Source organism: Ambystoma mexicanum, chromosome 4q, assembly GCF_040938575.1.
Source record: "Ambystoma mexicanum isolate Mex_15411 chromosome 4q, UKY_AmexF1_1, whole genome shotgun sequence".
NCBI classification, from domain to species: domain Eukaryota; kingdom Metazoa; phylum Chordata; class Amphibia; order Caudata; family Ambystomatidae; genus Ambystoma; species Ambystoma mexicanum.
In genome coordinates, this window is record NC_090928.1 from 92925280 (window position 1) to 92947973 (window position 22694).

The window sequence follows — 22694 nt, forward strand, 5'->3', positions numbered from 1 at the left end:
TTTATCAAAGGTGAATGGGTGGAGGAAGAACATGAAAGATGTCAAGGCAGAATGATGCAGGAGGTTACCTCTCCAAATGTCCACACATGGCAGGATTATGCACTGTTGCATCAAGCTCTAACAGACTTTCATATGACACAAACTAATAAAGATGAGCAGACGAAAATGGCTCAGCTCACAGCATATAAGTACTTCCATTTGCTGATCGTGGAAGAATGACATCAGAATAGTGTGGTCTCTGTGCAGAACCAGGCAAAGCTTTTGAATGGAGCCTAGCAAGAGCTGAAACAATTAGAAACCTATGTGCAACCGAGCCACATTTTAGAGTTAACGCAAGAAAATCTCATTGAACAGCCAAAAGATGAGTTATAAATGTAGTAACAAGATATCAGAGTGTCAAATGCGGTTTTCTGCACTGCCAGAGGAGCATAGAGAGTGTGTTGAAAATCTGGGCGCACTACAACACAAATTAAATGATCAGGTTACTCATAATAGAGTCATGTTGGAGGACATAATCACATTCACGAAAGCCAAAAATAGCCAATTAATTATGAAAGGGATTGACTCTCAAGGTGAGTTTGATTAGATGAACCAAGAGCTGAATGCCTTGAAACAACAGAGAAAATAGTTGAGGGAAGAAAAGGACACATTCAACCAAGAGAATCGTGTCCCTTCTCAGGAGGTGGAAAAAGCTAAGGGTTTGGGCTCAGTGGCCCTGTGGGGTGAAATAGCCGAGCCCCATCACTGAATGCCAGAGTCAGTGGGGGGACATGACCCTCAGTAAAAGGCCTGCTTGGAATTAATATGGAAATAAGGCCTGCAATGTCAAAACGAAAAGGAGCAAATTTAGCCGTCAAAACTGAGTTGCCTAAAAATGCTCATTGCCCCATGGGAAGGAAAGATACAATTAAACATTGGCAAAATCTCTCAAAAGGCTGACGTCCTGTTGTCAGAAACGGCAGCATCCAGCGTGTAAATAAAAAGGACCAGCTTGTGTGCAAGCTTGTACAGCAGAATGAAAGGTTTCATGGCTGGAACTTTCTTCAGTAATATGGAAATGGTGCTTTTAACATTAACGCTTTAAGTATTCACATGTACAGCTAAAGTCTGGAAATATGTACATTATGTTGCCTTTCTGTGTGCACTATTTGCAGGAAATTACTATGTGAGGGTTTTACATGTAAACATGTGTATTTGCTAAGGTTGGATCTCCCAATAGTGAAACTAGATTTCAAGCCTATTGCCAGGGGGATGGGATGAGGAATTCTCCGGCCCTCCAGGTTTAATGACCAGAAAACACTTAAGGCCACCATAAAACGTGCCTTAGCTGGCAACTAGCCCTTTGAAGCTCTTGGAATGTTCTCTAATCTCAACACAGCACCCCTCTTGACATCACAGCCACACATGGCAGAGGGTGGGGGCAAGTTTAAGGAGTGATCTGATTTCCCTTTGTGTAAATTGGGAGACATATGTTTAATTGTGTAATATCCATAATACTCATCCCAAAATATTTATGTTAGGATTTCTGGGAAGCTGTCAGAAACCTGCATCTGGTGGGCCAACAACGATTTTGGTGACACCCACATACCAAAATATATAAGGAAAAAATTGATTGTGACCTAAATGTGACAACGATAAAAATTTGAGAGAATGTGTAACGTGATAAATATTCCACCCAACGAATGCCAGATTGTTCAGTAATGTAGTATGGGTGTAAACAAGGAAATACTATAGCTCTGCACCAATAAGTCACACAGTCATCAAAACAAGTTTATGCGATTCGCTGAAAAATATAGTATCCAAGAATGCTGCTATATGTGGCATAATATGATGAGAAAGGGCATATGTCATAATGTGAGATTTCCCTGTGCAAAATCCAGATCCAACCCCCTGTCCCAGTCAGTTGATTGATGGGGTATCCTGTCTTGGCTTCCCAGAACACTCCCATTTCCTTTAGACCTATCGGCCTGCAGATGGTAGGGGATCCTTGACCACTGTCCTATCAATTCTGCGAGAAATCATTTGCCTTATAAATAGGTCACTCCGCCTCAAATCAGGACTATCTCCCTAAAAATCTTGAGGTGTGCAGCCACCAAAATCTGGATCCACCCTTGCAGAATTGGGCCTAATCTTTGATTAAAGCCAGGACCTTTATGGGGGACAGAGAGAGGCCTTGACTGACCCCTTGATGGCCCCTGCAGTGAAGCCCTGGTGCCCTCTTGATGACCATAAAGCCCTCTGAAGAGGGAGAACCAGAACGCGCCCTCTGTCCCGGAAGACCCTTTAGCCGGAAGAAGAATCTGCGGCAATATGACCATTGCTCATACCATGTTGCACCCATTCCCACTGCACCCACGATGGACACTTATCATGAGAGATACCCTCCCAGCAGACCCTACAATCCAGCAGTAGTGGAAATTCTACCCAGAGTAAACGAATAGACACAAGACGGAGCTGGAAACAGTTACATGGACACACTCGACTGAACAGCAAGACACCAAGCCACTTGTCGCTAGAGATGCCATGACGACTTAGCCATGTCAGACATGAAGCACACATGCCATCCGCACACCTTGGAAACACAAACACATTCAGCTACACAAAGAATACTGGTATACAGTTCCATAGCTAGAGGACAGTGACATATACATAGTATATGCATGTTTATTATTTTGCCATTAGGCCTGCTACAGCACTGCGGTAATGCAAGAAGCAAGAAGAGTTTGTGTACATGCTTGCAGATGCTCATATGCAAATAACCCCATGGTGTGGCAGGAGCACTCAAGGGGCCTGACAGCCATAATGCAAAAACCTATAGACTATTAGAAGACGTGTACAGTAGAAGCCAGACCATGGCTTAGTAAATCTAGCACACAATGATCGGCTTGGAGACGGGGCCCCAAGTCTCACAGAATTATGCACAGCAGAACTACTGTGTCAGCAGCAAAGCCACCATCAAGGTCGCAATGTTGCAAATGACATTCCTCACTCTGAACTTAAGTAACACCGGCTACAGGAGAGGTGAGCTCTCCAACAAAATACAGGCCAATCCGGAGGTACCAGGCTCACAGGCATGGCCTCGAAGCACGTGATCTGGCTGAGCTGAGGGGCTGCCAAGACTGAGGCCTGAGAAGACCAACCTGTTCTGCCGTCCAGACAATAGCTGCAACAAAGTTGTTACAGTCATGTTACAGCACTGCGCTGGCAACCGGAGCATGCTTATTACGGCTATTGATTACACACCACCATGATTCTGACACATAGTTGTACCTTGCTGATAAATAATTACACAAGGATTCACAGGTGTTCCACGGCTGGGAACAGAGTTAGTCCCACGGTTGGGGGGCTCCTAGCTCACCCCCGGGGTAGATAGTGGGGGCCATCAACCAATCACTGGGCTTACACACTGTAACAACTTTGGAGTAAAAAGTTTTGGGGAATGGCTAAATGTTCCACCTGATACTACACAGGCCCATAACAATGCACCTCTATACGTTTCTATATTGGACCTACTACTCCACAGCCTATCCCGAGTTTGGATAGGTTTTTGAGATGGTTCCCGAAGATGACGCTAATTGTGACGTCAGATGCTGACAAAACTGGCCTGCGAGCCAGGGTCCGCTCAGAGCTTCATGTATGTCCTTCCATGTATGTGTTCCCTGGGGCGTGTTTGTCATAATAAACTGCAGTATTTTGTGCCTCTTGTCTGGACCTGGCGTTCTTGTTTTAGGACAAAGGGAAGGAGTTAGGCCTTCCACGGATTCGCTCCAGTGGCCCCCCAAAGTGGCTCCACCCATAACACCTTTTCTCTTGTAAGGATAGACATCCCCAGCAATAGATTAAATTAGCCCTATATTCTTCAGCATTGCCTTAGAGATTCTTTTGTGGTAAACCCCCTATCTTCTTTGTGTTTGTGTAATTCAGTAATTTTTCCATTGTAAAATTTTTCACTTTTCTACGCATTATAGTAATTGTTTCCATTTAAAATCCGTTGTTTGCCTGTGCATTGCTGTCATATCCCATTGAAAGAATCCCAGTGTTTGTGTAGATCCCTAATATATTTTGCCACAGTAAATCAATTAATTTCCACATTATTTCACAGGATTGGAATAGTTGGCATTTGAAACTAACTATTCCTTCCCAGTGCCTTGCGAGCTGTTATAAGTATAAAGTATTTACCAAAGAATTCAAGTCACTGCGAGAGAAAAACAAAAGTGTCCATGAGTTTAAATGGTGTTTTACAAATTGAAGTTCTATCTGTATCTGTCATTTTAAACCCAACCTGATTTTGTTATTGTGAGTAATCCCTTTGCCCAACGTCTACCTGTTATGTGCCTCTGTCATATTAACTGAAAACCGTTTTCCTATGTGTCTTCCACATTGTTAAAGCGTGCCTGTCGTTTGCAGCCTCAGCAAAACGAGTGTCATTTCCATTTTCACTTTCCAGAAATGTGGCCTTACCTTTGAAAAATCTTTTTTCCGCGTCTATTCCCCTTCCCCTACCATATTCTGAGCACAGATTTTGAATTGCATAGAGCTTGCCTGTCATTCCCATCAGTAGCAAAACGAGCGCGATTTACATTTTCGTTTTTCTAAGGATTTCGTTTAACCTGTTTAAACCCGTTTTTTCTAGTCTATATTTCTTCCTCTACTATTCCCTGATCACGGATTTTGAATTCCATTCCCTTTTTTTCCTCCATGAATTGCATGTATTAATATCGAATTTCCTATGGTGTCCTAGCTACTCTGTTCTGAAGCACTATTTGTTTTATTGTATAAGCAGCGCAAAGAATCTTTGGGTGTTACCCTATAGCAGTTGTCCAAATAAAGTGAAAACTCATTTGACCTGGTGGAGAAAACGAATTGTCAACTTCATTGCTGGCCTCATAGTATTTCTGAAAATCATATTAAAAATCTGAGTTTAACCTAGTTTTACATATTTGAGCTGTCTTGATGTGCTAATTGACCAAGGATACTCTGAAGTCTGTATTACCACACCTTGTTGGTTTGTGTAACTGTTCATTGAATTTTTCTATAAAAAAAAGTATAAATATTGATTAATAACCCACCGGCCTGGTTCCTGGTAAACTGTGACACAGGGTGCTTGTGGAGTTTGGGTGCGAGACAGGTTGGAGGCCTCCTTAAAAAGAATTGGGATTGTAAAAATAAAAAGCGGTTTTATTGTGCGCACACACATTGCAGGGGAAAAAGGTTCCTGACTTGCTTGTGCTCCTTGATATATCCTGACAGCCCTGGGAAATGTGAAAATAGTCCAAGTCCTTTCTTCGCTTACATTGACAAAGAGGCGTCTATGCTTTCTCCTCACAAAATGGCTCAACGAGAAGGGTGTGAGATACAGATGGGGCTTCCCCTTCTCAATATCCTTTGAAGTATATGACTACAATTACAAACTGGTGACTGAGGATGACATTTAGACGGTCACGGGTGAACTGATGGGAGGGGGTGCACCAATGATTCAGGGAGAGGAGATGGTGGTGTAAAAAGGGGCCGAACAGGTGCAAAATCCGGGCCTTGAGGAAGTTTATGAAACTTAACACCCCTCCCCCGGCTGGGCCTACTTGAGTTTGTGAGGGGAAGCGACAGCGGATTGGCAAATAGAGGCAGAGCAATTGATGGAGGGGAGGGGGTAGTTTGGAATAGAGTTTGGAATAGTTTGGAACAGTTTGCATGTTGAGAAAGATGATGAAGGAACGGGTCTCAGGAAAAAGAGCCTAGTTAAGTACATACGGGGTCCGGTAGGACCTGCAGTGATTTATTCCTGGCTGAGGTCATGAACTGGGGCGTGGTTGGATGCCGATGGGCGGGGTGTGAGAACAGGGAGTTAAGGAGGATTGTTTTGTGTTTTGTGCTCAGATTCAGGAGGGTGTTGATGTAACAGGGACCCCGGGAAGATGGCCCTGACGATGGAACTGTCTCAGGGAGGAGGAAGGGATGTGATGCAGGGATATGTCTGGGTCTGGTGAAATGGTCATCGGCTCCCTCAATGTGCGGGGCCTTAACTCACCATTGGTACTTCAGGAATTTAAGAGGGCATGACTCGATTGGATGTGCATTCAGGAAACTCATTGCCGAAGTGGGGGGAACCCCGGGCTACGATCTCAGGAGGTGGGGAACGTGATAGTTGCTTCTGATGTGAAAAAAAGTTGAGGGGTCGCGATCCTGATCTCTTTAAGGTGGAAGCGGTATTAACCAACATGAATGGGTGGTATGTGTTTGTCAAAGGACAGTTGTATGGTTCCAGACTTACGCTGGACTCAGTGTACGCTCCAAACGTGGGCAAGTGTGAATTTTGGGAGGGAGTTGGTGACAAATTGATTGAGTTTGTGGATGGGAAATTGGTGGTCGGGCGTGACTTTAAAATGGTGTTAAACCCAATAAGGGACTGCAAGACAATGGGAGAACGACCAACAGCAAGGGTTAATGTGAGAGATGTGGAATGCTTTAAACAAGTAAATGAGGTCTTGGGCTTGTGTGTCTCCCTAATGCCCCGATTGGAAGGTGATAGGCCCTATACCTTCTTCTCGGCAGTACATGACTCCTTCTCGCGCATAGACTTGATACTGGTGGACTCGTCCTTGAAGGTGTAAGTCTTGAATTCCCAGGTCAACCCAATCCCATGGTCAGACCATGATATGGTGATGGTAACAGTGGAGGGAGGGAGGACAGTGGGTCCCGGGGGAGCTGGAGGTGTAATGACTTTCTATTAAATGATAAGGAAGTGCAGCAAGAGCTACTGGCGGGAATCAAGGAATACTTAATCTTCAACGACACTAGGGAAGTGGGGATCCAATCAGTCTGGGAGGGCTTTAAGGCTGCCATTTGATAAGGATAGGGTGGAAGAAGAAAAAGGAGAGAGGGGAGAAGGAGGATGTGCTCCATCGGAAAATAGAACACATACAGCCGGGGCTACCCAGGGGAAGTATACATCTCAGATGGAAGCAAAGGAGCTCTGGCATTATGAAACACAATTGAAGGCCATTATGACACAGGACACAGAAAAAAAATTACTGTTTCTGAAACAGAAGTATCATGAGAAAGGGGACAGGGCAGATAAGATCTTAGCATCGAGGCTGAGGGAAGAGAGGAAGCGGAGAACTAATGGAGTAATAAAAACTGAGGAGGGAGAGTCTCTCTATGACTCTAGAAGCATTGGAAACAAATTTGCAAAGTACTACAGTAATCTCTATGCCTCGGAATGGAGCGGGGATGAGGCACAGATAGATGTGTTTTTTCGTCCCTACTGGAACCCTCCAAAGAAATGGTGGAGAACCTCAAATGCCCCATAACTGTAGAGGACGTCCTACTGGCCATCAAGGGGATGAAATCGGGGTCAGCGCCAGGGGAGGATGGCTTCTCAATGAAGTTCTACAAATTATTCAGGTCGCTGTTGGCCCCACACCTGGTGAAGCTATTCAACACACGCCTACAACGGGAGGCCCTACCACCCATGATGTTGCTTGCAATGATCGTAACGATACCTAAGGAAGGGAAGAGTCACGCCAGATGCTTTTCCTACCAGCCTATCTCTCTCCTAAATGGGAATGTAAAGATCCTTAGGGTGGCTTTATAAGAGGCAGACATGAGTCGGAAAACAATGAGCCTGATCCACAGGATGCCTGCTTGGTGTCGCTGGATTCAGAGAGGGCCTTCAACAGGGTCGAATGGAACTTCATTATGAAGGTTCTGATGAGAATGGGGATGGGGACAAACTTTCTGAGATGGATGGCAGAACTATACAATAGACCCAGGGCCAGGGTTCGGGTGAACGGGGGTTTCACAGAGACTATCATGCTAACTAGAGGCAGAAGACAGGGCTGTCCCCTCTCTCCATTACTTAATGCCCTAGCAATGGAGCCACTGGCAATTGCGATTCAGACAAATGGGCGAATTAAGGGTATAGTAGGGGAGAGATTGAGTGCAAACTCTTGCTTTTTGCAGACGATATATTGGCCTACCTCACTAATATACAGCACTCCCGCCCGGCACTCATGACTCAGATCTCAGAGTATGGCTAGCTCTTGTGCTCAAGATCAATGTAGGGAAATCCTGTATATTGCCTATACTCAAGCAGAGTCCCATCCTCAATTCGAAAGGAGATACCAGGGCATGAGGAATGACGTAAAAAGCATAAAATACCTGGGCATTCAGGTGACTAGGGGCCCAAATATGATTGTTGCTGCTAATTATGACCCCCTTAGAGCTCAACTGAAAGCTGACTTGAAGAGATGGGACCCCCTCATACTGACCTAGTATGGTAGATTGACTTCAATAAAGATGAATGTGCTCCCCATGCTGTTGTATCTGTTTGCAGCAAACTCAAAACAGCTTTGGGAGAAGTTCTTCCTAGAAGTCACAGGAGAACTCTGAAGATTTATGTGGAGAAATAAGACACCTAGAGTCAAAATGGCCACCCTGACACTCCCACGGGATAAGGGGGGATTTGGGTTCCTGGATATCCACCTGTATTATAAGGCAGCCCAACATAAGGTGATGCTCGAAAACATGAGGGACGACCTGAGGACCTATTGGACTTACCTGGAAGACCTGATGGCACACCTGTTGAAAGTGCGGGACTACCTTTGGTCCCCGATCGATCAGATCCATTCTGGAACAGCTGAGATCCCACCCCACTCTAGAGGTTTTTTGGTCAATCTAGCATGGATCCAAGGGCACAGAGGGTCTCGCGACATGGCCCTCTCCTATGTACTCCGTTTGGGGGCCCCCATTTGATTTTGGATAGCAGGTTCTGTCCTCCTCACAGAACTGGTCGGATATGGGTCTGGAACAGGCAGGACAGCTATTTAAGGAAAGGGGTCATTCCAGATTTGGTAGCCATCTGGGAGGCCTTGGAGAGGGACTCGATTTTAATGTTCGAATGTCTCTGCATCAAAGGTATATTAACGGACCCAAAGTGGGGAAGATCAGTAGGGAGAGAGTTAACAGCAATGGAATAGGTAATTGACCTATCCACCACAAGAAAGGGTATCCTATCCAAGCTGTATAAAACAATTAATGGGATGTGTCAAAAAGGGACGTACGCATTCCAGAAGTTCTGGGTAGACTTGGCAGGGGAGGATATCTCAGAGGAGGACTGGACTCGAAATTACAAAATCACATTTCATAGGGGCCTCTTCACCTCCATGATAGAGCATCATTTTAAAATGCTGATGGGATGGCACAGGCATCCCCTGAGGTTGTCCAGGATGTTTGCGGGATCCTCCTGGATGTGCCCCAGGGCTTGTGGACAGCAGGTGTCTCTGGGCCACATGTGGTGGTGGTGTCCCAAGGTGCAAGTGTTTTGGAAGGAGGTGAAGAGAACACAAGAATTCAGGTGGGCCTAGATCCGCTACAGCTACTTTTGGGGATCCCACAGAAGAACAGGGATGAATACAGGCTTCCCTAGATGTGGGAAACACTATTGGGAGCAGTACGTCTGGCCGTAGCCTAGTGCTAGAAAAGTGAAATGCTACCGTCAAAAGAAGTATGGGAAGGGAAAGTACACAAATAGCATGATTATGGAGAGGCTGATGGCGGCAGTGAAAAATGGGACGAGTGAGTTTCTGGCAGAGTGGAGTGCTTTGTTGCTCAAGTGGGGACTGGATCAAGGGAATCTTGGGAGGCGAGTAAGCACATAACCAGGGAAGAGAGGGGAGAGGCCCAGGAGGGAGCTGAAAAAGGTAGAACAAGGACACAAGGAGGCATCCACAGGGACACTGACGAAGGGGAAACAACATCACTGAATGAGATTGGTTGAGAGGGGGGTTAAGGGACAGGTATGGGGGAGGCTTAGGAGTAGAATGAATGGGCGGGTTCGGTAGGGAGAAGGCCAACCCTTCTTATAAGTAATATGGTTTGTTATTGAAAGGATTATTTTTGAAATGTCTTGTTGTCATAATAAATGCCAGTAAAAGTGATTTAAAAAAATTGAAAATGAAACACAAGGAATATGCATGCACGTTGCAAGTCTCGCAAAATGAAAATGAGTCTAATTTTGAAGAAATCAAGGGACTAAATAATAGATTAATGGCCCAAAGTAAAGTGCTATCAGCCACTTAAGCACTTGTGTCAGAATTAAAAACTCAGGTCTCTGCATCCCACCAATAAATAGGGACCGAGAAAAAGAGGTGTGAGAGGTTGGCGAATGAAATAGCCAAATACAAACAGGCTTTGAGGCACCCTGGCCATTTAGGGTATGGAAAAGCGCCCTCAGATCTAAGAGTGGTGACCTCCCTAACAGGGACCTCAAGCAAATTAACCACTTCATTTGTCCAGAGTGCAGCTGACCTCATGCATTCCACTTATCAAGAACAGGCAAACATGAGGCAGCTGGCCTAGTCCATCTGATCCAGAAGGCAAGTCCTTATCTGACATCAATGAGAATTCTCCTCATTGATGAAACACTTGTGTACGAGCGCGATACAAATAAAATATCATATCATATCATTCAGGATTACAAAGCAGAAGGGAAGGTGGCCGAACTAGTGGGCTCTGGGAAATGAAAAATACCATTAGAGTACTTCTGACCAGGAAGACTCCTCTGATGAAAAGATCAGGGAGTTGGACAGGCAGAAAATGAAACTACAGAGGGACCACTTGGTCTGCTTTGCAGAAAGAGAAGAGCCAGAGTTTAGGCCTCAAAAGAGTATTTTAAAAGCCTCCAAATATTCAGGTTGATGGGGAAATTCCCCAGCATACCTAAAAGGAGGGATGAGGAGGATGAGTACTCTCCTGTGCGAAAAGGGGATTACAAGGGAAATGACCCTGAACATTCGGAGCACCACAGGAGATAAGAGTCCAAGCCCCATAATTCTGGGAGGTTTTACCACTCTCATAGAGGTAGGGAGCACATAGTAGACCGGAAATGGACACCCAACAGTAGCATCTCTGAGTCACAGGGTGAATGGACTCAGGTGCAGAGGAAAAGGAAGTATGGCGAACAGAAGAATGGTCAGAAGAATGGGCTTGTGAAAAACCCATTTCGGCAGATAAAGGCCATAGTGAGCTTCATGACTTCCTACCATAAGAATGGGAGCATCTAGAGCTTTATGAGCAAGTGATGACATCATTTGGAATTAGAAATTATAGAAATTGCACAGAGTTTGTCAAGTGGACATTCTCCTCTGAGTACTCCTGTTTCTTTGCAGGGCTGGAGGACCAAGATCACCATAAATGGTCCACCTACAAGGCGGCCATTTTAAAACGCTTCTCCCCCCATAGAAAGCCACAGGATGCCCACAAGGCGGCAACGCAACCTGCAGTGTGGGGAAGACCAGGCGCCTAGAGAGTTTGTGTAGGATCTGAAACAAGCATTTGCTCAGGCTTCTAGGCGGGTTAATACCAATAGTAGGGAGTTCATCAATACAATCTTTCATGCACTCTTGAAATATATTATAATCCAATTAGTGAGAGATTTTCATTAGTGTAGGACCCTGGATTGGGTGATTTAACAGGCCACCGGGATCTATGAGGTCCAAAAACCCTCTGAAAATAAAAACAACTCTAAAACTCCCAAACCATCCAACAAACCTGGCTCTTCAAAGGTAGCAGAGGTGAAAAATACCCCTCGATTTGAATTGGAGACAGGGGGGCCTAAAAAAATACAGTTTCTGCAAACAAGCAGAACAACAGGCAGAAGAGACCCTCGGATTCAGCCCAATGAAGGGGGAGTCAGGCAGGATACGAGACAAATGACTCGTCTGATCCTGCCACCTAAGTCCAAAGTACAATGGTACAAGAACCATACTCAGATATATATGGACTCACCCGGCACAAGGGGTGGGCTCCAATCAGGTAAGTATCACCCAGAAAACCTCCCTCCAAACTTCCCTCCGGGGGGAAGTTATACTCTACCTCCCAACTTGAACTTCTTTCCCAGTTACCCCAAACCTTAATTTCCAGAATAATCCCCCTCTCTCTCCGCTTTCAGGGCAATAGATTCCTGGTCCTGGGAGATGGATGACCTAGGATGGAAGGTTATAAGGTAAACTTCCAATACCCAAGCTACTCCGGGAGAAGGGACAGTTACCCTTTCCGTGAGCAGCAAAGGTATGAATCATGAACTCCCTACCATCCAGAAAAAGTGTCACAACTGGGGAGAAGAGTCCAGCAATTAACCCAAGACATGGGTCTCATGTTGAGGGCTCAGTTGAACCCTCAACTGGAATCTGCTGCCCAGAATAACCCAACATCCGGGACTGAGACCCCAGGGGGGAAGTGACTGGAAGAACATTCTGACAACCAACAGGTTTCTGAGGAGGAGGCCGAGGGGAAAGCATCCCTTTCCACCGGAGCAAAACCCTGGAAACCTCTGAGCCTGAATATGAACCTTCTACCCCTGAAAATCTGGAACCTAGAGAACAGAAGGTAAGAAGGAGAAAGCAAAAGAAACCTCACTTTGTGGAGGTAGTCCGCATCATCCCCGCAGGATTCAGGGAAGAACATATTCTCTTTCAGTGAAGGAGGGAGGAATCCCTCCCAAGGAAAAATGGGTCCGAAAAGACCCTGATTTTGAGTGGGTAAGTATGGATGCCGACCCAGAGCACAACGTTCTCAAACCCAAACAATATCTCCTAGGTGACCCAAAAATCACTGAGGTATTCTCCCTCCATACATGTTCTGACAACTGTCTCCAGGAAAAGGGGGACAGCAAACAATCGGGGGGAAAATGGGACTTCCCAATTCCATCTGTTTCGGAGTTCAATATTAAAAAGTTAACCGCCAAGCTGCCACATAATGCACATTTTCTATGCCCTCTTGAGGAGAGAGAAGGTAGATTATATGCTCCTGTCAAGGTACAGGGGCAGTGTGCATTATCAGTGCAGGCGGATACTGGATCCCAAGTCAGCCTCCTGTCCAAAAAGGCCTTCGGCCAACTAAATTCAGGAAGGGGCAGGGTCACCAAATTCCCCTCACACCTCTTCCCAGACAACTCCAAAACTTTGATTGGAACGATATTTTCCATCAAAGGGACTGTGGTTCTGGAAATAAAAATTGGGCGAGCTAGATTGAAACACCTGGTGATAGTCATGACTCCAGAGGGCACACCTTGTCTATTGGGGAATGACCTCCTTTGGCGGTTGTCTTCCCTGATTGACTGTCTGTACAAGGTCCTCTGGACCCAGATTAATCGGCCGATCAAACTAAAGCAAAGCACAAATTATGTGAGTTTGAATAGCACCTGCCAAGAAATTGAACAACATTCAGAGAAAGTGGAATTTAATTTCAGGAACAATCAAGTCCCAGACATCACTGTCATCTCTATAGGAGAAGAAACTGGTGATGGGAACCCTTCTACATTCTTGAAAAGCAACCTCCCTCCCAGTTTTAAGTGGCATTCCAAACTGGAGGGAAATACACTGAAATGTTATACCAATCCAAAATCAGAAGAAAACCCAAATCCCATGGCAAAAGATGATAAAAAACCAGCTCAAAGTTTGGCCGGCATCCAGATAAATGGTGAACAGCTGTTTTCCCCCATTCAGATAAATGATGGGGGAGGAGCCTGTTCCCGCCAGAGTATGCCAGAACAATGGAAGAAGCTTCATCAGCGAAGCATTATTCAGGATACTCCCAAAAAATCATATCCTTCCCACATTTAAATTGATTGATAAGTGGGAAGCAGGCCTGGAAACCAAAAATCCCAAACATCTCCTGCCTAGCAGGTGTATGCTAAAAATGTCCATTGGCGACAAAAGCATACAACATCATTGTTGGGTCATTAGAGATGTTCCTTCCACCTTTCATTTAGGTAGTGACATTCTCAATCGATTTGCAATTAATTTGGACCTAATTAATAATAAAGCCTGGTCCCAACTAGGGGTTAGCCCCATGGGCTTTGACAATACTGAAAAAGAATTTTGGCAAGCTCAATTGCTGCCTTTTGTGGTTGAAGTTTAAGTGAGAGAAGAGGTTACCATCCCAGGACAGGTGCGACAATTTAAAATTCCCCTAAAAATGAAGGGAGGACAGAACCTCAAAAATCAGTACGTCTATATAAATTTGAATTATCATCTCCAACAACATGGTTTATATTTAGATCCGACACCCCTAGTTGACGCAGAACACGACACCATTCGGCTATTGGTGGATAAAAGCGACTCTCAAAGTATCACTTTGGGTGCAGACACCTTTATTGGAATGGCGGTTGATGCCCAACATTATTCTATTGATTTAGGTAATGAGATATTGGACAAATCTCAAATAACTGCTTCAGAATCAACGACGGGAACCCTCTTGAAATGATTTTCACCAGGCAAGGGGGGATTTTCTTGTTGTATTCTTCCTGCCCTTATGGTGTGGGAGAGGTGACTTGTGATATTAAGAATGCTGAGGTGGTATTCTGAGGCAACAGTGAATACCTCCCATCCTTGGAAACTCACGTCCAGGCCAACACGATAACAAGGGGTCTCTAGACCTAACTGAACGATTCGCCGAGATTGCCAAGCCTGAGGTCTTCCCAGGTTTTAAGCAGAAGGTCAAAGAATGGATCACTATTGCTTAGGCCTGCAAAATCGAGGAACAAAACAGAAGCTAAAACAGGTGTTTCTCGATTTTCAGGATATCTTTTCAGTGTACTCATATGACTGTGGACGCTCAGATATACATTCAACGACCACACCCGCGGACCCCAAGATGACTGCAGAATTTGTGAAGCAATACTGGTTACCTCTCGCGTCCATGGAGTCACTCACAGGGATTATTAAAAACCTAGAATGTCATGGGCTAATTCCTCCAATCCACAGTACCTTTAACAACCCAGTACTGGGCATACTCACACCCAATGACCAATGGACACTATGTGTAGACCTGAAGGAGTTGAAGAAATGGGTCAGCATGTCAAGATGTCCACTTCCCTACATTGATCAAGGGCTGGCACAGATCCAAGGGTCAAAGGTGTACACCGCCATTGACCTGACCAACGGACAGTACCCGTGAGTAGGGAAGACCAGTAGAAGCTTGCCTTTACCTTTGGCGGTCAGCAATAAACATGGACCCAAACCCCCTTTGGATACATAAACTCTGGCAACACATTTAACATCTTTCTACATAAAGCCATGCCCGATTTGGGCAAAAGAGGAAACCTGGCCTATGTAGATGATTTATTAATCAGGCGCTCAACTGTGGAGGAATATATTGCAGAAATCCACTATGTTTTTACTGAGTTGCAGAATGCCGGAGCAAAACTGCCCTTCCAGACGGCACAGTGGTGTAAGACCCAAGTGAACTTCTTAGGGCACTAAATCACCCCTGAGGGCCTCAGTCCACAGGAGAAAAAGGTGAACGCATTATTGAAACTGAAAGACTCTACTAATCTCCAAGAATAAAAAAGCTTTTTTGCACTCACTAATTATAGTAGAAAATTAATTGGATATTATGCAGACATCACACGATCTTTGGTCCATTTATCAAAGGCCTGAGTCAAGCGGGAGTGGGGTACAGAACAATCTGAGGCAGTTAAGCAACTGAAAAGAAGTCTTTCCCAGGCTCCTTGTTTGGCTAACCCCATAAAGAACAAGGAGTTCTTCTTGGAGATGGGGTTCTCAGATACTTGCCTAACAGCAATATTGTGCCAAAAGCATGACATGGTCTACAAAGTCATCTCATATGCGAGCAAGACTTTGTACTCTGGGGAGGAAACATTCAATGACTGCGAGAAGGCACTCCTGGCAATGGTGTTGGTTTAGAAAAATGTCTGCCTATTCATACAGGGGAAGCACACCATTATCGAGACTCCTCAACAACCCTTGCAATATCTACAAAGTGACAGAATCCGGGCGGGGAACATTTGTATTTCTAGAATTACTTCCTGGATTCTGTCCATGAAAGGCTTTCCCGTGGGGGGCAGATATAGCCAAAACAAGAAGAGTCCCCTAGCGCAAGTGTTTGAAGACTCTGACTGTGCTCAAGACAGCTGTCTCTAGGACGAAAGTCTAATGACCAACAACAACATGGAGGCTCACTTAACTTCCCCACACAAGGTCTGTGAAGAAGACACGGGTCAGGGAATGAGTGCTCCTACAATGTTGATCACAACAGGGAAAAATAACTGGTGGCTGGCATTGGGAATACCTGGGTGAATGAACCCTCTGCTGGTTAAAAAATAGGACCCTGAACTAGTCAGGTTGCAGAGTTGATGGCCGTTCATCAAGCCATCCTCACTGCAGTGCAGCAACAACTCAATGAACTAGTCATAATCACTGACTCGGATTATGTCAGGAATGGGTTTGTGGAGCACCTGATTAACTGAAAAAATCGAGGCATGCTTTATACCAACAACAATCCCCTAAAGCAAACAGTCAGTTGATGATCTGGTGACCGCCAATGAGATGACCATCTATTGGAAGGAGATAAGAGGCCGTTCCAAGATAGAGGGGCTAGATACGACTGGGAATGACCTGGATGACCAGCTGGCTGAAACCAGAGCTCTGCAGGGGGTGAAGAGGGATGGGGAAGTCCACTCCCTCCTCCTCCTCCTATAATATACATGACATGGAAGAAGGCCAGGAGGCACGGCGATCACCCATTCTATTTCAGACCGATTGCCAGTGCTCCTATGGCTGACAAGTATGTTGAGAGATACCAACTCAGCCAGTCCTATAGGCCAGGTATGGTACATATCTACCCCAGAGTGGACAAAGAGATCCAGGCTGCCAATAAAGACACCTCAATTGACAGTATTGATTAAAGCGCCACAAAGCCATGTTGCTGACGTCGATAGAGACACCACGACTTGGCAGCGTTGGACATGAAGCACACATGCCTCACGCACTTCGGTACACAAACACTCACTCGAATACACTAAGAACATGCACGTACAGTTCTATAGTTAGAGGACAGATACATATACATACTGTCATTGCTTTTATTCTTTTGCGATTAGCTAAAGACAGTGATGCAGAAACTGTAAGAAGCAAGAGATGCTGAACAGAGCTTACAGATGCTTACATGCAAATAGCCTTATGGGACTGCAGTAGCACCCATGGAACCTGACAGAACCAGTTGTGACTAGCCTATGGAGGATGTAGAATAGTATGGACATTGTAGAAGCCGCATTTTGGTTTTTCTAAATTACTGCAGGCCATAAGCCTCTCAGCATGAACCGGGCTGAGCTGAATTCAGGCTGGACAGAGAGCAAGAATTGTGTGGGACAGGGTCCACTGCCAAGGCCACAAGATACGGATGACATTCCATTCCCTCAACAACAGTAGCACCAGCTGCAGAAAATACAAATAATTCCTCATAATTCAGTGCTGCACTGCTCCAAATCATGGTCTCTGTACACGTGACCCTGCCGATGCAGACAATGGACAGCCACCGGTGCTGGGAAAGGGAGCCGATCTCACGCCACCAGACAGAGGACCGCAAAAAAGATGTTACAATGTGAGACAAGTGTTGCACCCAGCGAACGAGCACTCTCATAGCTTAAGGTGGTATACACAAGTTACAATGCAGACACATAGCCATTCTTATTACCTTGAAAAGGTACACCAAGAGATGAGAACCTTTGCAGATCCCAGGCCTGGGGACGTCAGCTCTAGCCAATCACAGGTTAGTATCCTATGGGTGGGTAGCAATGGGCAAGAACCAAGGGTAAGGCCCTCACACTGCAACATTGTTATAGATAGTGACTTGGGGATGGACCAGGCCAGCCACCTGACATGCGAGGGCCAGTAGACTAACATGTATGGTGTCTTCTATAAGTGGTCTGTTACTCAGTACCCAATCCAGTGGTCCAACAGGTTTTCTGGAGAGGGCCCAGGTTGTAGAGTCACACTGGCCTGTGATCCGGGAGAAGTTGAGATGCCCATGTATTTCTTCTGTCCCTTTGCTGATCCCTGTTGGTTTTGTTTGTAAGAAATCGCAGATTGAACTTGCCATTGACTGAGTCCTACGTTTGTCCTGTGGAAGGTGTTGGGCCTTCCAAGAGTCTGCGAAGTCCTAGCGGCCCTCTGGCATAACCTGGGACTTTGTCCCAACAAGTTGGTAGCAGAGGGAGCGGGCCTAGATTGCAGAAGGTTAGTCGACTGGTTAAGTCTCCTGGAGTGAGGCGTTTCACACGTTAGGTGACGCAGCAGGTTGCAGTTCAATCACAAGAGAATATTGGTATACTCTGCCTGGAGTGCTGGAAAACAGCTGTGGGGTTTTTGTGTGGTTTGGGAGTAACAGACTATTACAGTGTGCACGCAATTTATTTGATTTACTTATGCTGCTTTGGTAGCTTGGTGACGTCACCTTTAGGTTTGCACATAGGACAAGGAGAGCTTAAGACAGTGAGGAGCTAGTATTGGAAATGTGGGATTGGCAGACAAGGTCAACAAGTGGTGGTGCACGGAAGGCGCATGCGCAGGATTGTGAGTGCCCCTGAGGAGGCAGTGATTGTGAAGGAGGGGCTTTGTGTGGAGCATGCCTGATAAGTTGTAGAGCCAGATAGGCTTGTAGAAAATGGAAAGTATTATTACTGTATTGTGCCTTTTTTCCCAAATGGAAGCCTATAAAAAAGTAGAAGGTATTGAGATGTATCAAGGCAAGAGTGGGGGGATACGCCCCTTTAGCACTTGTGCAAGACACTTCCACCTTATAAGGGAAAGATCTGTAAATATAGCATAAAATGGTCCAAAGGTACTGAGGGTAAATTAACCATACCTTGGCCACCTTGTGGAAGTTTCTCCAAAGACATGCAGCAAACACTAGTGACACACATACAGGGTACCTACAAGGGGAAGAAATAGACAAAACGCATGGCCATATTTGAGTTATGGCGCATGTTCCAGGAGGGCGAGGAGGATGCTGCGAGGCGTCAGTGGATGCTAAGCCAGCAGGAGGTGAAGGACCAAGAGACCCATCCTTTCACACCTCCCCCTACCCCTCCAAGTGTAGCATCCGATGATACAGACGATTACAGGGAATGTATCCAATAAGGGAATTAAGGGAAGCAGAGGGGTATTCAAATACGACATGTAAGTCACCATCATATATAAAGGAGGAAAAGCTGAAAGGCGCAGGGGTGAGCAGTGAGGCGCAGCAACGCGTGAAGGAGGAGCTCTAGGGCATAAGCGCGAACAAATGGATAGCAGCCCAGGTACTTTTGAAGCTTCAAGGGAAGACGAATGGAGAGACAGAAGGGGTGACCAAAGCGATAGAAAATCTGAAGAGGAACAGCGACACGATAGACTGGGCAGAACTGATGGACGAGGAGCATAGGAGGGAGAAGGACAGGGAGGTGAGATTAGAGAGTGAGGACAGAGAAAGAAGGAGGGAAGAGAAACTGGAGCAGGAAGACAGGCACCGAATGATGACGGGAGGAAGAGAAGGAACACTTGGAAAGGGAGCACGAAGAAAGAATCTAGAGAGTCTTAAAGAAAGAAGAGGAGCAGAAAGGGAGATGAGGGAGAAAAGGGAAAGGGAGCTGGAGAAGGCAGAGAGATGGATAGAGATAGGAGAGGAAGAAAAACGTGAGTTAGCTGAGAGGCAACAGCAGAAGTTGCAGTTAGACAGACTGGCAAGGGAACGAGCATGCAGAGAGGAAGACAAGCAAACAATAAGGACGGCAAAGACACAGGTAACACTGCATAGGGAAAATAATAGATTTGAGGAGGATAGATGGGCAGAGCCAGATAGCACAAACTCACGAGGCAGGAGAGCGACTGAGGAAAGAGGAGCAGGCCTAGAGACTTGTGAAGGAGGTAGCAAGTATGATTTAAGAGACATTGATCTTAGCATGAAACTCAACACAGACTTCACATTAAGGAGACTGTTTTGCTGATGATTTGTGTAGCAACATGGACACAGGATCTGACAATGATGACAAATACAGTGGGGACGAGAGAGGGGAGCAGGTCCGATCACAGTCCACGGGGACGGACAAGTGGGTGTCATGGGAATTCAGGACGTACAGGTAAGGAGAAGGAGGGGCCGATTTAGCAGCACAGGTACAGCAGACAAATGACTTTTGCACAACACACAACACTTATATCAACAGGTTAAGAGAGTGCCCAGGATGAAGGAGAGGGGAGACAACCATAGCTTGTTTGAGGGAACGATTGACTAGAGCTTATGACGACAACAAGAGAGTGTCCATATTGGAACCAGTAGATATTTGTGCAAACATTAAGGACGAGAAAGGGCCTTGACAAATTAGACTGACAAGAAGGAGAAGACAGCATATACACAGATGCCCTTATTGTAGTGGGGAGGGTTGAGACCTCAGTACATGCCGTGGAAGTAGACAGACAAGATAAATGTGAAGTGTAGGTTATCATTGTTGAGCGCAGGAGCTGGAAAATTGATTTATGAGATGGAGAAGATGACAGCTGGCCATAGATTAGTAGTGGGTGACGTAAATGGACTGTTAGTATCGAGACTAGGACACGCAGCTGATGACGTATGGAAAAGGGTGGGGTTTCCAGGGGTCACGACACATAACACAGTGCATGACAGAGCGCCATTTGCAAACTGCAGGCCAGCAGTATGGCAAGCATTAAGGACACAATAACCAGACATGTCAGACATTGGAGCGATTACATCACGCAAGATGAGGGAAGGTGCAAATCCTATGCAGTACATACAGGAGATTGAAGAGCTTTGGCGCCTTTAAACTCTAGAGCCTTGGGATAAATCAATAGCAATATTTTACCACATATTGGTCTAGGGACTACCACAGCCAGTTCAGAAGAGTTTGAAGAAACTGGTAAGGATGGAAGTGAAAGGATGGCCTGAAATACAGATCATGATAGTGCATAATTGTAAACTATAGCAGGAGAAGGTTAAGCAAAAAGCGGAAGAAAGGAAGGCAGGTGAGGCAAAACTAGTGCAGAAAAAGCTATCAAAGTATGCGATGGAAGGTGCGGTTATAACCAGCCCCACCCCACAGGTACAGCAGCAGCCGCAGCAATCGCAGCCACAACAATTTGCACCACCATGGGAGGAGGGTACATGGGGCGTGGCAGCCCACGGCATTGGTTCTGAGAAAGGGGAGACCTACAATGGTGGTGTGGCTTTGGGCCACAGATGCATCACAATCAAGGAGGGTTTTCAGGAGGGTTTTGGGGATATAGACAACAGATGCAGCAGACCCCAGGGGACATTTCAGGGGGCTTTTCAGGTCAAGGAAGGGAGCCACCACAGTGTTGGACCTGTGGACAGCTAGCACATATCTTAAGGCTATGTCGGTTGAGAGCGGCTGTCACCTTGTGGGAATAAGAGGACACACATAGAGTCAGAGGACTTTGGTTCAACACAACTTTATTTTAAACTAAAATAACATTTTTTAAAAAAAAGAAACTTTTAATTCAAAGGATACTCGTTTTGAAGGCTTCTTCAAGATCTGCAGCTACTTCATTGCTCCTAGAGTTCGTTAAGCATCGGAACTTTTCTTTCCAATGGACCTCTTTAGGAGAATACATGTATATAGGTATTCCACTTTATATTCAGATCTCACTTTTCAAGTCCAATAGTCAACTGTTCTTCCAGGTAACAAGTTCTGTCTCAGGGTTGGTCTCTCCTTCTTCTTTTACACTATGGCAGTTAATTTCTCACACTCCCAGACCTTTCACATTTACTCAAGAATTGTCTTCAGTTCTGTATTCACGTAAATTTACATACAGATTATTGAGCATTCTTATGAAAAATCCTCTCTCTCATCGGTATAGGCTGTCTATGGGTTTATGAATGTCCATTCGTTGTCTAATGTTCAGAAACTCAGACTAGTCTAATTAACGTGCTGAGATGGGATTGTCATACTTTATATATCTCCCTTCCACTCCGGTGAGCAGCCGCTTCTTTCCTTTCCCTCTCTCTGCTGGTTTTGCGGCTCGGTTGGAAATGGCCCCTCCCCTTTCATCTCCTTCAGTTAAATTTCAAAATGTCAGCCCAGCCGAGATTCGTTCTCAGCGTATCAGGTCTGACCCTGCTGACGAGCCCCTCACCTTCGGATACAGCTTCTGATTTCTCTCTCTCTTAACTTCCATGTGCGTCTCTGTCTTCGCCTCCGTCTGAACAGCTGAGCCTCTCTCTCTTCCTCTGAACAGCTCCGCGGTCGCGTTTTAGCTCACCGCTCCTGGTTCCTCCGTCATCTGAACCTTTCGGATCATTGCTTCGCCTCCATCTGAAAAGCTGGGCCCCTCTCTCTCCCTCTGAACAGCTCCGCGGTCACTTCTCAGCTTAGCGCTTCTGTGTCCTCCGAATTCACGTTGGGCTTTCATATCAGGGGACCTTGTGCCTCATTAATCGAACTTCTTGAACACAAGTAACACTTTTCTTTATAACTTATTCTTCAACATTACAGAGAAGCAGTTTTAATATGCCCACTCGTAACAGCCACTTTCTTCCTCGTTCTCTCCAGTTGTCTCCTAGCAACAAGGGAATAAAAACAAAGGAAGTCTCAACAAAGTAAGTCTCACTCTGGTTAGGATAAAGTACCTGAGTGTAGGTGACACCATAATCAGGAAGTGTCTCCCAGGTATCTACAAGCTGCGCCCTCCCCTTCTTGACTCATCCTTTTATAGCCCCAGAGTGCAATTCATCCCATACCTCCTCTTCTATGCCCTTATGCTCGAGAAGGGCATAAGCATGTGATAAAAAATCTGCCTGAGACATCAATCTGACCGGTTGATGAATTGTTTGGAAAGAGAAGGGCTGGAGAGAAAGGAACCACCTCAATATCCGTGGGTTAGTGT

The 22694-nt window shown here is 45.6% G+C and overlaps 1 protein-coding gene across 1 annotated transcript; it reads left to right on the top strand.

The window, feature by feature from the left end:
• Positions 1 to 19204: 19204 nt before the first annotated feature.
• Positions 19205 to 19783, top strand: LOC138467209 (octapeptide-repeat protein T2-like). The gene has a single exon (XM_069607256.1). It carries the CDS (start codon positions 19205 to 19207, stop codon positions 19781 to 19783), a length of 579 nt encoding a protein of 192 aa, XP_069463357.1.
• The last annotated feature ends 2911 nt before the right edge of the window (positions 19784 to 22694 follow it).

Coding starts and splice junctions, on each gene's coding strand:
- LOC138467209 (XM_069607256.1), top strand. CDS start 19,205: ATGGACGAGGAGCATAGGAGGGAGAAGGACAGGGAGGTGAGATTAGAG.